The sequence below is a fragment of the Natrix helvetica genome (genome assembly GCF_964273705.1).
Source record: "Natrix helvetica genome assembly, chromosome: 2".
Taxonomy (NCBI): domain Eukaryota; kingdom Metazoa; phylum Chordata; class Lepidosauria; order Squamata; family Natricidae; genus Natrix; species Natrix helvetica.
This window is the reverse complement of record NC_138552.1, coordinates 162,555,199-162,572,340: the sequence shown is the minus strand read 5'-3', so window position 1 is coordinate 162,572,340 and position 17,142 is coordinate 162,555,199. Positions and strand designations below refer to the sequence as shown.

Genomic DNA, 17,142 nt, shown 5'->3' with positions numbered 1-17,142 from the left:
GGGATTGCAGCTTGGCGGCTGCTGTTGCTACTGCTGCTGATCCCTCTACCTTTGCTTCGCCTGGATCTCTCCTCTTCCCCTTTTACGCGCGCAAAAAGGAAAAAAAGGGGGCCAGATCCCCCTCCTGCTTTTCTGCTGAGTCATGGGCTGAGGGTCCCTCGCTCGCTCGCTCCCTCGCTCTTGCTCCCGCTCTCTCTCTCCCTCTCCGGAGGAAATCACTAGCACGTCTTAGAGCGGTGCTGCTGCAGCCATTCGGAGCCCTCATTCCCGGGCCGCACGCTCATGCTCCTCCTTCCCGGCCGTCTGAAGGGGCGAGCTTGCCCTTCGCTGCGTTTTTCTCAACCCTTCCCGGCTGTCCTTCGGGGCTGATTCCTCAGCATTTCTCCGGCGCTGCCTGCCTTGTCACCACCACCCCCGCATCACCGGGCCAGCCATTTATTTATTTATTTTTTTAAAAAGAGAGGAAAAAAAAAAGATCCTCCCCGGATTTCTTCCACGCGAACAGACACAAGCGCGTACCCAGACCCGCTTGAACCATGATCGCGGCTGCCTTCCTGGTTTTGCTGAGACCTTACAGCATCCAGTGTGCCCTCTTCCTGCTGCTTCTGCTGGCGGGGACCATCGCCACAATTTTATTCTTATGCTCCTGGCACCGTAAGGTCCAGAAAGGCAGGCATCCGATCAAATCGGTCTTTGCGGGGCGCTCAAGGAGCCGAGGTAAGAGACGCAGTTTTGGCTTGCTCACCTTGGCCGAGGGGGAAAGGGAGGCTTAAACGGGTGAGTGGGTGGGTGAAATGTCAAAGGGAATCCCTCCCCCCGGCATCTGTCCAGGGTAAGGATGGGTTTCGCCATTGCGGAGGACGGCGATCCTAATAGCGGGGGTCCCTCCAAAAATTTGGGAAAGGGGCTGTGTGGAGAGGAGCAGAGATTGCAGCAGCCTAATCTCCACCCCAGGCTCATTTTTAACTGTCAGGCTGATGGTTGGGAAACACCCCCCCCCCTCCTCCTTGTTGCTCAAGTAACTTTCCTGTCAACTTTGAGGCGAGGAAATAGATTATGTATATATGCACATAGTTTTGAGGGTCAACCCTGCGTGGAGAAAAGCGCACACTTTTATTGTAGCTGTGGGAAATGGCAAAGGGTGATTGGAAATATTTTTTTCCAAAAAATCCGACTAATTCTGTATAGAATGTGGATGCTGCTGCTGCTGCTGAAATGGAGACAGATACAGTCCTGTCTTCCCCCTCCCCTCTCTTTTCTTTCTAGATGCTGTAATGAGAACTCATCACTTTCGTTCCGAGGTAATTTATTTAGCACGCAATCTCAAGGTTAGAAAAAAGTTTTCTTCTTGAAATACTGCTCTTATTAAAAATGTATGTTTTAAAAATGCTTGCCACCATTTTTTTTTAAAAAAGTTTTGCATGGAAAAATCACGATTGAATGTTGTAATAAGCTGTTTTCACTTAACATTATATATCTACTATCTGTATATGCGCCTGTTAATTAAAGTATTAAATCTTACCTTTACATTCCTGTAAACTGTTTTAATTTACAGGGCTATTAAATAGATACAACCATTCATCTGAGACAGAAAGGGGTGGTTTGATATTAACATAGTTAAGCCTCTGTCACTGTGCCAGTGACACAGTTTGTAACGTTATTTGCGCTTTTCATCAAGGAAGTCAGCATCTTTCTAAAATTAAGAACTCTGCAGGAATAGGGATCCTCAATTTTTTTCCCTACTATTATAAAAGAAGTACTTCTGAGCTTTCAGTTAAAGTTCAAATCTCAGAAAATTGATTGCTTTGTCTATAGGTTGGAGAGGGAAATACAATATATTCCACAAATTGACTTTAATGTTCAGGCATTATAAGGCATTTCAACTTGAAAGAATATGAATTTCAAACAGCCAGACATTTCTGGCTTTCTGCAATAGATTGAGGAAATAGAGCCCATCTAATCTTCACAGCCATTCAAGGTTACTTGGTGCTTCTGACATTTAATACTTTTTTCCCAGGGAACATGTTTGTTTTAATCTTGCTTTTATACGTTAACAGATCCTTTCAAAGCAGTTTGTTGGGAATTCTATCCCAGAGGGAGATCTTTATAGAACTTGGCCTTTCTTTTAGGTTAGCATTCAAGGACAATTGCTTCTCTATTAAAATAGTAGTAAAATCCCACTGGAAAATCAAAACTCTAATCAACTTTTTTTTCATTATTAAGTGATTGATGTACGTAAGCTTCAAACATAAAATTGGAGCTTGAGAGTCCTTTTATTAACATTTCCAATTCATATATCAATATCCAGTTAAACTAGAAAATATTGCTATTACCATGCCTTTATGAAGCTTAGCCTTATGCATGGGTAAAAGTTTGCTCCCATATAAATAAATCCCCTTTGTGGTATAGTCTTAATTAGATTTACTCAAAAATCAGATCTTCCCATTTCTATGGGATTTACTAGGATTCACAAAACTGGAAGGGGGTATGATGAATTTTGTGGCAAATCCACATGATTGTTTCCTTATGGAATGACAGAATCCCTTTGAGATCCCCCAGTTATTGCATGGAGAACAAATTCCTTTCATGTTTGTAATAAACTATCTAAAAGATGAGCAACTCTGTTTTGTGGCATGCTGCTGCCCAACAAAATGGTGCTAAAGTTTGGTGGCGAACTGCTAAGGACCAGCAGTGCAGTTTCCCATGCCCTATTCACTGCAGTCCTTAGCCATTGAAAATGTTTAAAATGCAGGTATATGTGTTCCTCCTCTTTCCCTGGTTACTTACCTCTTTCTGAAAGTAAGCAAGCCCCTTTGGAGGGAAGTAATTGGAGCCGTACCTAAGGGATGTCAAATTTCCCTTTGGTTGCCAGCCTAAAAGAAAATCAAATATTGAAAAAGTGACATTTGTACTGGCAACTCAACATGATAACAAAGCTGTTTTTAGGTAATGGAGCTTGTGGTATTATTAGTTTTATCCTACCCCTTCTTGCTTTTCCTTGCTCGTCAGGAAAAATATGCAACTGAATAGGTTTCAAGTGTGTGATATAGTTAAAAAAATTAATCTAGTGGCAGTTGGTGATGTTACTCACTCAGAATGGAAGCTACTTCCAAGTAGAACTGATTGGGATTTACAATCTAGTTTGTGGTTCTCAGATAGGAACGGACTTATTCAATTCAAGATCTAGGAAGGACCACTGAAATGGCAAATTATTGAATTATCTTGATGTCTAGGAAGGTTTCTTCCTGAAACCTGCAAGTGGATCTTCAAACTTGCTGTGCTAGCATGACTCTTATAAAAAGAAACTCTTTGATGATTGAGCCTTGAGACCATAATGTAGCAAACAAATTCCATTGAATTGGGAGCAATGAAGCCTTAGAAATTCTGCATTATCTAATTGCCACAAAGAGTTGAATTATCAAAGGAAAGAAACGCAGATGAGGTGAGATGGAATGTGGTGAGGAGGTGGGTCCCAGGAAGGGAGGGAGCACATTCTAGATGATTAAAAGGCAACTTAATCCAGAGATTATGTGTGAGAGAAAGAGGATGAAGACAGTTCCTCCCTGATAGCTCACAAAATATATTGTAGATACAAATTGTAAGAGTTTTCAGCCTGGCAAGATTTTGTCTAAAGATGTGAAACAGTGAAGAACTTAATTTGGAAGAATTGTCATTTTTATTTTTGGCCTGACATAAAGACAGCTTCTTATTCTGCAGCTTTTCAGTCAGCTTTAGAAATATTCCTGAAGAATAACATTCTAGAATTCAGTTCTGAATAATGCTGATTTGGGGACATGGAGGAGAGCCATGATCTTTCAGACATTTTACTTTGGAGTAAACATCAGTGTACTTTATTATCATGAATTAATCAAGGTTAAATTGGGCTGTTTGTATTTATTTTTATTAGAATAGGACCTGCCTATCACTTGCTGAGGAGAAATTCAAGATCATGTCCGTCCTACCATTTTCATATAAAGGGGGAGAGAAAGGGATGTTGAATCTGAATTCCCACGGAGGATGGGGCATTTAGGGGATGCCAGCAAAAGCTAATGTCTAGGAACTAAGAACATTTTGAGAAATTACCATTATTTCCTTCTTACCTCTTCAATGGTCTTACAAAATACCAGCGCAATGCATTTCATTAAATCAAGAACTTACTACTAACCTTTCACTTTATTGAAGGTTCATCTGGTTCATGTTTTCTTTGGCTCCAACTTTATCAGTTTCTGATTTAGCTTGTTTGCTAGTGACACATTTGTGCTCTCATGTAAAAGAATCATGATGTGACTATAGTTGCATGGGATGACATTAATGCTGAAGAAAAGAACTTTAAAAAATGTGTGTCACAGCCTTTGCATCAGCAGCTGCTGAATACTTAGTGCTGGAACTGACCTATGTATTTAGTTTTATCTTGTAGATAAGATGCTTATATACGAGTGGCACTAAAAATAGATCACTCAGAGAAACTAATACCAAAAAAATCCTAATCAGTGATTTGGTAACTGAAATCTGAAATGGTCAACAGTATTATCTCAGTATATCTCCCTCTCTTCATTTCACAGGAGGTAATACTCTAGCGCATATAAAAAATAATAAAAGTCATCTTCAGTATGTGACCCATTATTACAGTTAACCTACTTTCTGCTTTAGTGGACACCGCAAAATTTCTTTTTGAATTATGTAGTTCAATATTTGATGTGCGGGAGGAAAAGACAGCAAAGAGAGCTATTCAAAGAACCATCTTCCAGTTCTTGAACAACTCATTCAGACTTAAAATTCTTTTCCTTCACTAATATATACTAAAGCAATTAAAGTTAGGAATTCTTTTATGGCTTAAATAAGAAATTATTATTACCTCCTTTCCACAAAATCTAGAGCCACCAACACAAAGTTCCTATTTTTTTAATGTCAGTTGTTGATAAAATATTTATTTATTATCTATCTGTCTATCATTCATTCAGAATTTTTTCCTTGATGAAAGAATTGACCTCTGAATTGACCTCTGTCTACTGGAATACTTTGTGATGCAACATCCTAGGGCTGGAAGGGAATGGAGGTATGACTGTAGTCTGTCGGAATTCTATGCCACGGACCAGACATTCAGTCCCATAGATTGCAGATTCAGGGTGGCTGGAATAATTGAGAAAAATCATTAATGTACAAACCATTTCAGTGCACAAGAGACTGTCTTTCTTAGCTAGATGAAGTTTTTTTTTTTTAGCCTGGCAGTAGACTATGCTGGGTTTACTGTCTTGGGAGGTTTTGATTTCCTTAAGAGACCAGCTCTGAATGGAAGATCCACCATTAAGGTGATGGACCCATCCCAGCTGGTATCTAGATCCATTGCTATAACAGGTCATGTTTGATATTTTGTTTGTCTCATGCCAATGACCCGAAAGTGGAAGGACTTTATATAATTCTTTGTAATGGACAGAACACCCTCTTGTCAATTTTAGATTGGCAGCTGCTATAAACCTGAGCTTGGGTGGAGACCAATTGAAGTAGTCCAGCCCATGTGTCTGGTGGATCTATATGTTCTGATTATGTTCAATGAATTTCTTACCCCATTTGTTAATGATACTATTACTGAGTTTTGGAATACTGATATGTCTTAATGATATGGCATCTTGGGCATCTTGTCCAATAAAATATTAAATGAAGAGGACACCAAGAGTTCACTATAGTTTTGCCTTTTATACTTTTTAATATATGTATTAACTTTTTAACTCTGTTGTATACTGCCCACAGTCACTTGCTTGTGACATGGACAGCTATATAAATTGGTTTAATAAATAAACAATCTTCACCATTTTTTGCAGAGAAAGTTAATTGGATTTGCCTTAATTTGGATTCCGTAGGAAGGCAACAATAGGGAGAGAACATTAGCAATAATTGCTAGGTTCATATGAAATCTTTTCAGTTTCTAGATCTTTAGGAGGTAAACAGGATGTATGGAGATCCACCACATATGATTGTTCAATCCTTGACCTTCCTGGATTATTCAGTTAGCCAGCTGGGGAATCACAGACTTTCTGAATATGGATGTATCTCTGTATGCTTAAAGGAGGAAGTTCTAAAACCTTTGTTGGGAAAAGAAAACTTTTCTACCCTTGGAAGAAAATCTAATTATAGGCCACTGTCAAATATTTGAGAAAGGTGGTTGACGGAATTGTGGTCTAGTGGCTTCACAGGCAGCTGTGTGAAAGTGAAAGTAGGGGGTTGGGACCTATTTTAGCAGGGAGCTTTGTCCAGGATATGGTATTGAAACAGCTTTGTTTGCCTTATAAACATTCTGCAGCAGAAAGTGTGTAGGAAGAGCACGATCCTGATAGTTTTCTTGGTGGCTTTCAGCATTATGGAATGCTGGCTTGTTTGTACCCCTGGAAAATACGATTGTTCTGCAATAGTTCTGATTATTGCTGCTGAGACTTGATCAGAAACTGGTACAGAGTTACTGCTTGACACTGAAGTTGTTGACCATTCAGGTCCTACAGGATTCTGTATTTATTTATATATACAATTTATACAAATGTTCATCTCACATACAGTATGTGACTCTTGAGTTGTTCGTGAAAATAAAAGAAACCCCCAAAATTACAAAAAATAAAAAACTTAAATACAACCATACAACAAAAAAGCCCTACTAAAATGCATGAAAAATAATAAAAATGATTAAAGCCCTTAACACACAATCTGCAAGAGTGCAGTTAACAATACAGCTATTTTGCAGGCTTTACTCCATCATTACAGGATACATTACAGGTAAGAGAGCAAAGTCAAGTCTTCAGGGCTTTCCTAAATGTTAGTAGGGTAGATGTCAGTCTTAAATTTCAGGGAAATGATGTTCCAAAGGGCCTGTACTACTGCAGAAAAGGTTGCCTCCCTGGGCCCTATCAGGTAGCATTCCTTAAAAGATGGGACCTGTAACATGCCTCTCCAGCCAATCTGTAGGAATGAAACTGGGAAGATAGGGTCCCTCGAGTGTCCAGTCTTGTCTCCTATGCTGTTTAATATCCAGCGGAAACCAATGGAGAAGATCATTCAGATATTTGGAATGAGACATCAATATGCCAATGAAGCAAATCCACACAGTTTACTACCTTCTAACTGCAAGTTAGAATGTGGTCTAATCTTGATAATGGGACAGTTGAGATAGATCTAGATCTAGCAAAATAACCCCAGATAAGGCAAAGATGCTAAGGGGAAAAAAAACCTAGATTCTGATTTGGATTGAATTAATTTTTAAAAAATATTTTGTATTTTTGACTGTTGAATGTTGCATTGTGCATTTTTTTGGAATAAACAAAGCAGAGAATATATTGAGTATTAAATAAATAGCAAGATCTACAACAGCAACTATTTGATATAAGACACAAATGTGCATGTTCAGCAAGCCTGAGAGAAATTTTCTAAATCATGGGGCTGAACCTGAGCACCGTTTGATGTTTCCGATGTCAGTGTGTTATAATGGTCAATTTTGATGTCCCCAGGAATTGTGTATATCTTAAAGGTCACGTAGAAAACAAAAGATTGTACAGATTGGTTGACACAAAATATGACTGGAGAACAAGCTAGGTTATCCCGCTGCAGCAGCTGTCAACTCTGACACAATTCACAGATTCCTCACCAATTGGGGCGCTCTGTTTATCTCTTCACTGCAGTCTTTCCCTTTGTGAATATCTGGACAAGGTTAGCAATCAGGAAACAGAGCTGGCTCCTTCTTTTTTAAAATGCTAAGAAATACATGTTTGAGAGAGCTAATTTTTCCCCCTAAGATGTATGGTAAGCTGTTTGCTTATTCATTCAATTAACATGTGCTCACTTAATAAAGAAGGTTCTTGCACATACGACTGTTTCCAAGTGCTTTCCTGATTGTGCATTTGCTCCTGACACCACCATATCGATAAAAAGCAATGCACTATGAATGGGGAAATAACGCTGAAGCATAGTTCTAGGCCATGCATTGTGGTACTTTGGCCTTGGTTGGCTAATGGGAGCTACAAGAACATTCAGTAATATTTTCCCTGAAGGATTCTTTTAATTGTAGCAACTACTGACAAGTTTGCTTTGAATTGCCTAATAAGATAATTGCTGAAGGTTGACAGGGAATGCTTATGACAGAGGTGCATAGTGAAATACTTTCAGTTTGTTTTTGTTTGTTTTGTTTGTTTTTATTGGATTTATATGCCGCCCTTCTCCCAAAGGACTCAGGGCGGCGTACAACATTAAAAAACACACATCCCAAAAGTTAAAAAGAAATTAAATATATATCCCCAAAAAACAATCGAATTTGTAGAACAATACATTTAAAAAATGAGTTAAAATTAACAGGCCAGGCCGGCTTGCTGGAAAAGCCAACTTTTTAGGGTGCGTCGGAAGGACCGGAGGTCAGGGATTATGTGTATTCTACTGCTTATTTTATTTCACCAGTTTATAATTTGACAAACCCTATGCCTTAATCTGTTACAAATTTGGCTTAATCAAGAAGAATTAAAAATTCCAAAGTTGTTGAATGACACCTGTGCAGGGCACTTTCAACAGATTTATTAAAGTGCTCCCTTGTGTAGGCAACTATTCTCTTGACAACAGTCTACAGGTGGTAGTCCTTGATTTATGACTGCAATAGAGCCTGCCAATTATGGTTGTAAGTTGTGATGGTAGCAAAGCAGGTAATCTATGCGATAATTTTATGACCCATATAATAATATGACTTTTTGCAGCCACAACCGTGGTTGTAAAGCAAATCAACAATGGCTGTTAAGTGAATCACTCAGTTGTTTAAGCTCATTGTTTACTATGGAATAAATGCTAGTTTTCTGTAACAATACCATTTGAAAAATATCAAACAACGAGCGCCTGAAATGCAGTAAGATGACTGGGGAGGGGAGACTAGGCCATTGGAACCTCAAAATTGGGTCACAAACATCCCTCGAGAGGCCTTTTGTAACTTCAAATGGTCATTAAGTGACCGGTTGTAAGTCAAGGATTACCTCTATGTAGGAAAAGATTATATCTATCAATACTTTTTGTGAAATGGTATAAAATGAAGTGCTCATGGTAATCAGTAGTATACGGACATATTTAAATTAATAAATGTTATAAATGTGATATAAGTTAAGAATAGAGAATTTCCTTTTGTCCCATCATCTCAGTCTCAAACCAGGATCATATGCATGTATTGGATATATATTGTATCTGCAATACAATTAATTTTTGATGATGCCAAAGACCATTTGAAAGCTGTACTCCATTAACTTCAGTTCTTTGCTCTAAAAACATGAGACTGAATTCCTTCAAGCTGTACTGAAATGTGTATTTAAGTGATTCATACCCTTGTTTTCCACTTGGTTCATAAATCTTTCTGCAGACCACAGGTAAAAATAAACACTTCCTATTCCTACTTGACTACGTGGACATATTCATATAGTTCTCTTGGCAATACTACTGAAGTGGATTATTGTAGAGTGCAGAGATTTTCTAGCCTAGCCTACAGTCCTGGGATTTCCTTGTGACCGCTCATCCAGTCTGATCGTGTTAGGTTTTCTCAAGATCAGACAAGAGTCAGCAAGATACTGTTACCTTCTGCCACATAGGACATTGAAATTGCTCTTACCGCGGTGGTTTCACTTTAACTGCTTAGAATATTTGCACACCATAAAGCATATCACCTCTCTCAGTGTAAGCCCTAGGGTTCACTCATGCTTTGCTCTGCATTGTAATTTTTAATATGCTAGCTAGACAGGAAGAGTTATTAATTGTACGAAGAACAATATACTGTACTCACTTGTTTTTAATTAACTTTAATTAAAATTTAACTATAAACATACAGTTATTATAAATATTGCATTCTGCCTTTTTTTCAATTCCAAATGACTTAGAGCAGGGGTGTCCAAACTTGGCAACTTTAAGACTTGTGGACATCAACTTCCAGAATTCCCCAGCCAGCTGGGAGTTGAAGTCCACAAGTCTTAAAGTTGCCAAGTTTGGACACCCCTGACTTAGAGTCAAACTCAAATATCAATAAAACCAAATAAAGCTGCTTAAAGTACTAACATTTAACTGGGGTTCTCCTTCCCAAAGCCACTCTAGAAAACCAGAGTTATAACTACAGAATCATTGGTGCTTTCTGAGCTTGGTTGTTTTCTTGCAGATGTTTCATTAGATATAAGTGTAAAATGAGGAGATCATTAAAAAAAATTGTCTTCCTGTGCAGCTTTAGCCTTGTGGATCTTGGAACACGCTTGATCTACAGCACATAAACAGTAATAATAATTTGATCTTGATTTAATTAGGAGCACTTTTAAAAACAGACTACCCTGTGATGGCAAACCTATGGCACGCATGCCAGAGGTGGCATGCAGAGCCCTCTCTGTGAGCACGCGTGCCGTCACCATCTGCTCTTACTGGTTTAAAAAACAGGCTGTTTGGGGGGACTTTGGGGGGGCATTTTTCAAGCTGTTCTCAGGCTGAAAAATGTCCTGAAAATGGCCCCAAAATATGCCCCTAAAACAGGCATGCGCGCACCGGTCAATTGGTCTTCAGGTGTCCAGCGCTCCAGCACTTGCACACGCATGCACATGTACGTGCATTGCGGTTTGGGCACTCGGGGCCGAAAAGGTTCGCCATCACTGGCCTACCCCATACATACAGGTAATCCTAGACTTACAACCATTTGTTTAGTGACTGTTGGAAGTTGCAGAGCACTGAAAAAAGTGACTTACTATATGATCGTTTTTCACACTTACCATTGTTACAGCATCCCCATGGTCACGTGGTCAAAACTCAGGCATTTGGCAACTGGGACATGTTTGTGACAGATGCACTGTCCTGGTTACAGAAGGTGATCACCTTCTGTAACCTTTCCAGCTGGCTTCCGACAAGGAAAGTCAATGGGAAAAGCCAGAGTTGCTTAATGATCACATGATTCACTTAACAATTGCAGTGATTTGCTTTACTACCTTGGCAAAAAAAAGGTCATAAAATGGGGCAAAACTCACTTAACAACTGTACCTAGCAACAGAAATGTTGGGCTCAATTGTGGTTGTAAGTTGAGGACTACTTGTATTAGAATTCTATTAGTAAATAGACTCCTTAATGGGCACATACTGTATAAGCACAGTACCATTAACGAGAAAACATGATAAAACAAAATTGCTATTGATTTTCTATGGGGTCCTTGGTGCTCTCTGAGCTTGGTAGGTTTTTTTTACAGACTTTCATTACCATAGTAGGTAACATCATCAATGCTAGAAGGGAATGAGGTTTGTTCTCTGTTTTTATACTAGCATTTTGCTCTGTCGGTGTTCATGGGAGTGTTCTTGATGGTTCCCTCATAAGGGTATTGTTTATTGTTTGTTTGGCTGAGTTGGTCATTCCTTGATTGGGGTATTATTTTATAGCATGATTTTTACTTTTCTGTAAACCTACTCTTCTTTTATATTGTATATTCCCATTCATCATCTGCCTGATTTTGGTACCCGCAACCTCCCCAGTGGGGAAGCTGCTGCTTGTGACTGTTTTTCTAAAGAGCCAGGAAAGAGCTATAGTATAGGGATCTGATAAAACAATCGGATTTAATAGTGCTGTTAATGCTAGACTGATGATTCAAAACATTTCCATTTTCCATTATGCTTTTATCTCAGACATATGGAGTAGGATATGGTATTGAAAAAGCTGTTTTCCCTCAGTTCCAAGAAAGGTGACCTAATACCTAAGGCATTCTGTATGCAAAATGTTGCATGAGTCATTCGTTCTTTGTAAATTGTACTTGCTTTGTTGGATAAATGTCAAATAATAATGAACGTATTTCTGTGCAGGCGCTTAAACACACACACACACACACTTTCAATTGATCATGGAAGTCTTTTTATATTCTTTATAATTGAAGAATAAGATACATACAGTATATGTTTGAGGATTTCTTAATAGTAGTTTGCTTTGTTCCTGTTTTGACAACTTTTAAACAGGCATTTTTAGAATATTATTTATTTATTTATTTATTTATTTATTTATTTATTTATTATTAGCGTTTATATACCGCCCCCTCTCCCGAAAGGGACTCGGGGCGGTGTACAGTCCGTATTAAAATACAACAGATTAAAACGTAGAAATAACTATATAAATACATGTATAAGAGGAGGATAAAATATGCCAAACTGTACAGCTAATAAATAAATCAATACAAAAGTTTAAAATATCAAGTTAAATTTAAAACAATATCCCTCTAAAAACCAGTAAGAATGTGTATGCCAGGAGGTAGACGTTAAAATTATGCCAAACCAGCCAGTCGGAACAGGTGTGTCTTCAGTTTCTGTCGGAAGGAGCGGAGGTCAGTAGTGATTCTAATATCGGGGGGGAGGTCATTCCAGAGGGTTGGGCCCATCACAGAGAAGGCCCTACTCCTCGGTGTCGCCCGTTGGCATTGCCTCGTGGACGGCACCAGGAGAAGGCCCTCCCTGTGAGAGCGGATTGGCCGCAGGGATGTATGTGGGAGGATGCGATCCCGCAGGTAACTAGGCCCTATGCCATGGAGCGCTTTAAAGATGGTGATCAGAACCTTGAAACGCACCCGAAAGACCACAGGTAGCCAGTGCAGCTCGCGCAGGAGAGGTGTTACGTGGGAGTACCTAGTACTCCCCATGACTACCCGCGCGGCTGCGTTCTGGACTAGCTGCAGTCTTCGGGCGCGTCCCAAGGGAAGCCCCATGTAGAGAGCGTTACAGTAGTCCAGGCGAGATGTCACCAGTGCATGAGTGACTGTGCGTAGGGCATCACGGTCCAGAAGGGGGCGCAATTGGCGCACCAGGCGAACCTGGTGGAACGCCCCCCTTGCCACGGCTGCCACATGATCATCCATTGACAGCCGGGCGTCTAGGAGGACGCCCAAATTGCGCGCCCGTTCCACAGGGGGCAATTGTTCGCCCCCTATGGCCAGTGATGGAATCAGCTGGCTGAACCGAGGCGCCGGTAGCCACAGCCACTCAGTCTTGGAGGGGTTGAGTTTGAGTCTGTTGTCCCCCATCCAGACCCCGACGGCTTCCAAACACCGGGACATCACTTCGACAGCCTCGTTGGGGTGGCTTGGGGTTGAGATGTACAACTGAGTATCATCAGCGTACAGATGGTACTCAGCCCCAAAACCACGGATGATCTCACCCAGCGGCTTCACATATGCGTTGAACAGAAGGGGCGAGAGGACCGACCCCTGCGGCACCCCACAAGAGAGTGGCCTCGGGGTTGACCTCTGCCCCCCAGTCAACACATATTGCATCCGGCCGGAGAGGTAGGAGCCGAACCACCGTAAAACGGTGCCTCCGACTCCCATCCCCTCCAGCCGGCGCAGTAGGATACCATGGTCGATGGTATCAAAAGCCGCTGAGAGGTCTAACAGGACCAGGATAGCTACATAGCATTGGATATGGATTTAAATAAAAGGCTTTTGTCCATTTGTGCAGGGGACAAGAATCAAGTGCAGATTTCCAGCTGAAAGTAGGGACACCATCTTTCCCCATTTTTTCTGCAGTAAGAAAGGTGGAAATGCAGAATTCAGGTTTGGAGAAGAGATTTAAAAGCAACAAAATTGCTGAAAGAATTAAAAAGTAATGTCAAGAAAGAAGAAAGGACCTTGAGAAAAATGACATAATTTGAAACACTTATACAGAACTAAGATCATCTTCTACTAGGATGTACATAGACATTGTTATTCAAGTGTGTCATAGAAACAGAACAAATGAAAAAATGGCATGCGAAAGTGGATGCAAAACTTCAGGAAAATAATAAGTATAATAACAAAAAAATAATGACAGTCAAACAATGGAAAGAACTACAGAAAAAATAGATTATATTTACCCCAGGTTAGAATTTGAGAGAAAATTGTTGTAAGATGTATTTCAGAATATATATAACTCCATCAATGATTACCAAGATAGATAAATCATATGTTGGGAAATGCTACAAAGAAGAAATATTTTACCACACATGTGGACATGTAAAAATCCTCTCAAAAGTGCTGAATCAAAAATTCAGAAAAAATAAAATAAAATTTGAATGGAGGCAAAAATATTTTCATTAGAAATAATTCCAGAAAACTTCCATGAAAAGTATCACAATGTACTATGATATGTTCTGGTAGCTGCAAGAACAAGTTTGGCACTACGTTTTTGGAAAACTCAAACTTTACTGATGATATAAGATTGGGAGACTAAAACTGAAGAATTGTAAAACTGACGGTATATATTCATAATAGAAGCTTAATTAAACCAGGCAGAAATGAGTTCCTTACATGTGACACATTATATAGCAAGCTCAAATACCTGGAATATGGTTTTAGCAAAAGAAAAAAGGAACCAATAAAAAAATAGATAAAATGATTCAAAAAGATAAAAATAACCTCAGTGTTGTATCTTCAAAGTACAGTACCAAGAAAGCCATCTTGAACAGCTGGTTATCTATGGAAAGATCGCATGAGGCCGGGAGAATAAGTCCTGCTTTGTCATATGTATAATGGAATAATAAAGCCAGGAAATTTTCAATATTTGCTTGGGTCCCACTTAATAGTTCATGGTACCACCACTTTAGACATTGTTTAGGTGTTTTTGAAGGTCAAATTTATTCATTCGTGAAACTAGGCTGCTTTGAAATTTCTTGGTTAGTGTAATCTATTGCTGGATTGGCAGAAGCAGTTGCATATATAATAATATGTCAAATGGCAGAAGAGAAGGGTGATTAATGCAGTAGTCAGAGAATAGTTGCTTTTGCCTCTAGAAGGGGGTCCCAAATTGATGGTCATGAGAAGATTTAAAGAGGATTGCAATTTGGGGGTGTTGCATATGCAAATCTTAGTCAAGCAAAAAGCCTTGATTAAGGGGTGTGTGAGTGTATTTCAACAGTAAAAACTACTACAAATAAAAAACAGAAGATAAAAAAACTACTACAAATAAAAAATAGAAAATAAAAAAGAAACAGAAGATGCAGAAAAGGAAAAAAATAGAAAAGAGAGAAAAGTAAGAATATATAGTAAAAGAGGAAAAGAAACACATAAAGAAGTGTGTTCCCACCTTCATCATAATTATAAAAAGGCAGGAGGGCAAGCCTTAACTCTTGGTGTTCACAGCACTCCTTAGTGTCTGTAAGGGGTAGTAAAATCCAGGTTTTCAAGTGTACAGTTTCTACAAAGGTAAATGTAATAATCTGAAGTGAGACTTATTAGGCTTTGGGATGAGCCTTTGGGTATATATTTAAAAAAAAACCCAACAACCTCATGTTAAAATAGTTCTCCCATTGTGATTACATCTATATCTTGCTCTGCATGTGCCTTTGGGGTTTGCCAGTAGGTTGACTGTGGAATATTGCTAACAAACCTGCATAGAGCGACTTATTAAAGTGTAGTGCAATTTTATTTGGGATTGGGAGGGTCATACAAATCGATTTATTGTTTTAGGGATGATAATACTACAGATGTTAGGAATTCCTGTCTATGGATTGAGGACTAAACTGAGACGAGGATCTGGACGTACAGCTCAAATTTTGCAGGCGTTTCTTTGGCAGCATCACTAAAGTAGCACTAATTGGAGATGCTCATTTATTTGGCTAGCAGTGACACGAAGTAGGCATAATCTACCATAAAAGTAAATGTTACCTTGAAAATACAACGATAGGCAAAAGCAAGCATGTATCTATTTAATGCATGGAAAAAGCCCATCAGACATCTCCATGCGTGCAGCCTTCCCTTTCATGAAGGTTTAAATAATGTTGTCAAGCAGACTGCCTTCCTCTCTGTGTATACATGGATACATTGGCATCGAAATGAAAAACGGTGAAACAATTTCTGCACCCATAAATGAGCTTTGGAAAATCTGTAGTAAAATAACATTATGCCTGTCATTGATGATGTATCTGGTAACAAAACTAGGCTTTCATCATAAGCTACAGCGAATCACAGAATGATTATCCCCATCCTTTAAACTAGAAGGGACAAGTGCTCCTTTTGGGGACGTGGTGAAGAGATCAAGAAATCAAATGACAGCAAGTAGAGTTCAAGGAGAGGATGTGGTATTCTTCCTTAAGAAGCATACACAGCAGATGGAAAACACAGCAGATGGGATAAGACTCTTAGGCTAGCAGCTCATTCATTTATATTTATATAGACACGGAAATGAGTAACAGGAGCATCAGACATAATGGGATTTGACTGCCTTTTAATTCATCTTTTTCTCCGTGAATACTTAATAAAGACATTGTCACAAAGGGAATAGTTTAGAGCACAGCTTGCTATATTTCCAAATTTCTGCCTTAGGCAGGATTTCAGATAAGAGGAAAGATATTTGGCTGGAAAATTGGTACATTTCTGACACAGTATTCAGCTTGGGGCTGGACAGATCAATTGGTTGATTTAATAGAAGACACTCTCTTGCATAACCTAGAGCTCTTCTGTAGACAATGCATGATGAATGTCACAAGGGCATTTAGAGGCAATTCTTGATTTTTTAAAAATATCATTTAAAATGCATAAAATATACGGACAGGCCCTGTATACTATTTCAGCAAGTTCTCTGCAGAGGTTCTCCTTTAATAATTGTGAACTCTTGCTAAGATCAATATGTGATTATCACATTTAAAACTGTGTTTTTAATATATTCATTTGATTTGAAGAGCTGCCGATTGTTGCAGGTTGCTGAATCATTCCCTTGTTTATAAAATCTCAAGTAACATAGATGGGATTTCTGCTTTGACAGGCAGCTATGTCTCAGTTTGATAGTGAGTCATTATTTCCAGTCTGGCTACGTGTCAATAAAGTATTGAATTTTATTTTGTGCAGTCTTGATGATGTGTCTTAAAGTAAGTTCTGGTGGAAAATATCTACCTTTATAATTAAAAAGCAAACATACTAGCACCTGGCATTAAGGCAATACAGGTAGTCCTTGACTTACAACCTTTTGTTTAACAACCGTTCAAAGTTTTGGCAGCAGCACTGAAAAAAATACTTATGACCATTTTCCCTACTTACGACAGCTATAGCATCACATGATCAAAATTCAGACCCTTGGCACCTGGCATGTAATTATGATGGTTGCATATGATCAGCTTTTGTGAACTTCTAAGAAGTCAATGGGGAAGCCAGATTCACTTAAAAGCCATGTTACT

The 17,142-nt window shown here is 39.1% G+C and overlaps 1 protein-coding gene across 3 annotated transcripts in view; it reads left to right on the top strand.

The window, feature by feature from the left end:
* Positions 1-536: 536 nt before the first annotated feature.
* The window catches only part of LOC309386795 (dystonin-like), a gene marked incomplete at its 5' end in the record, with an annotated part of 348,938 nt that continues 332,332 nt past the window's right edge, over positions 537-17,142 (top strand). For 2 of the 3 annotated variants that reach the window (XM_081942582.1, XM_081942577.1), the window contains 2 exons: positions 537-717; positions 1,267-1,301. In XM_081942582.1, the coding sequence (XP_081798708.1) occupies positions 537-717; positions 1,267-1,301 (216 nt within the window). Of the gene's footprint in view, positions 718-1,266; positions 1,329-17,142 lie in introns of all 3 variants that reach the window. The other variant, XM_081942581.1, reaches the window with a different exon arrangement.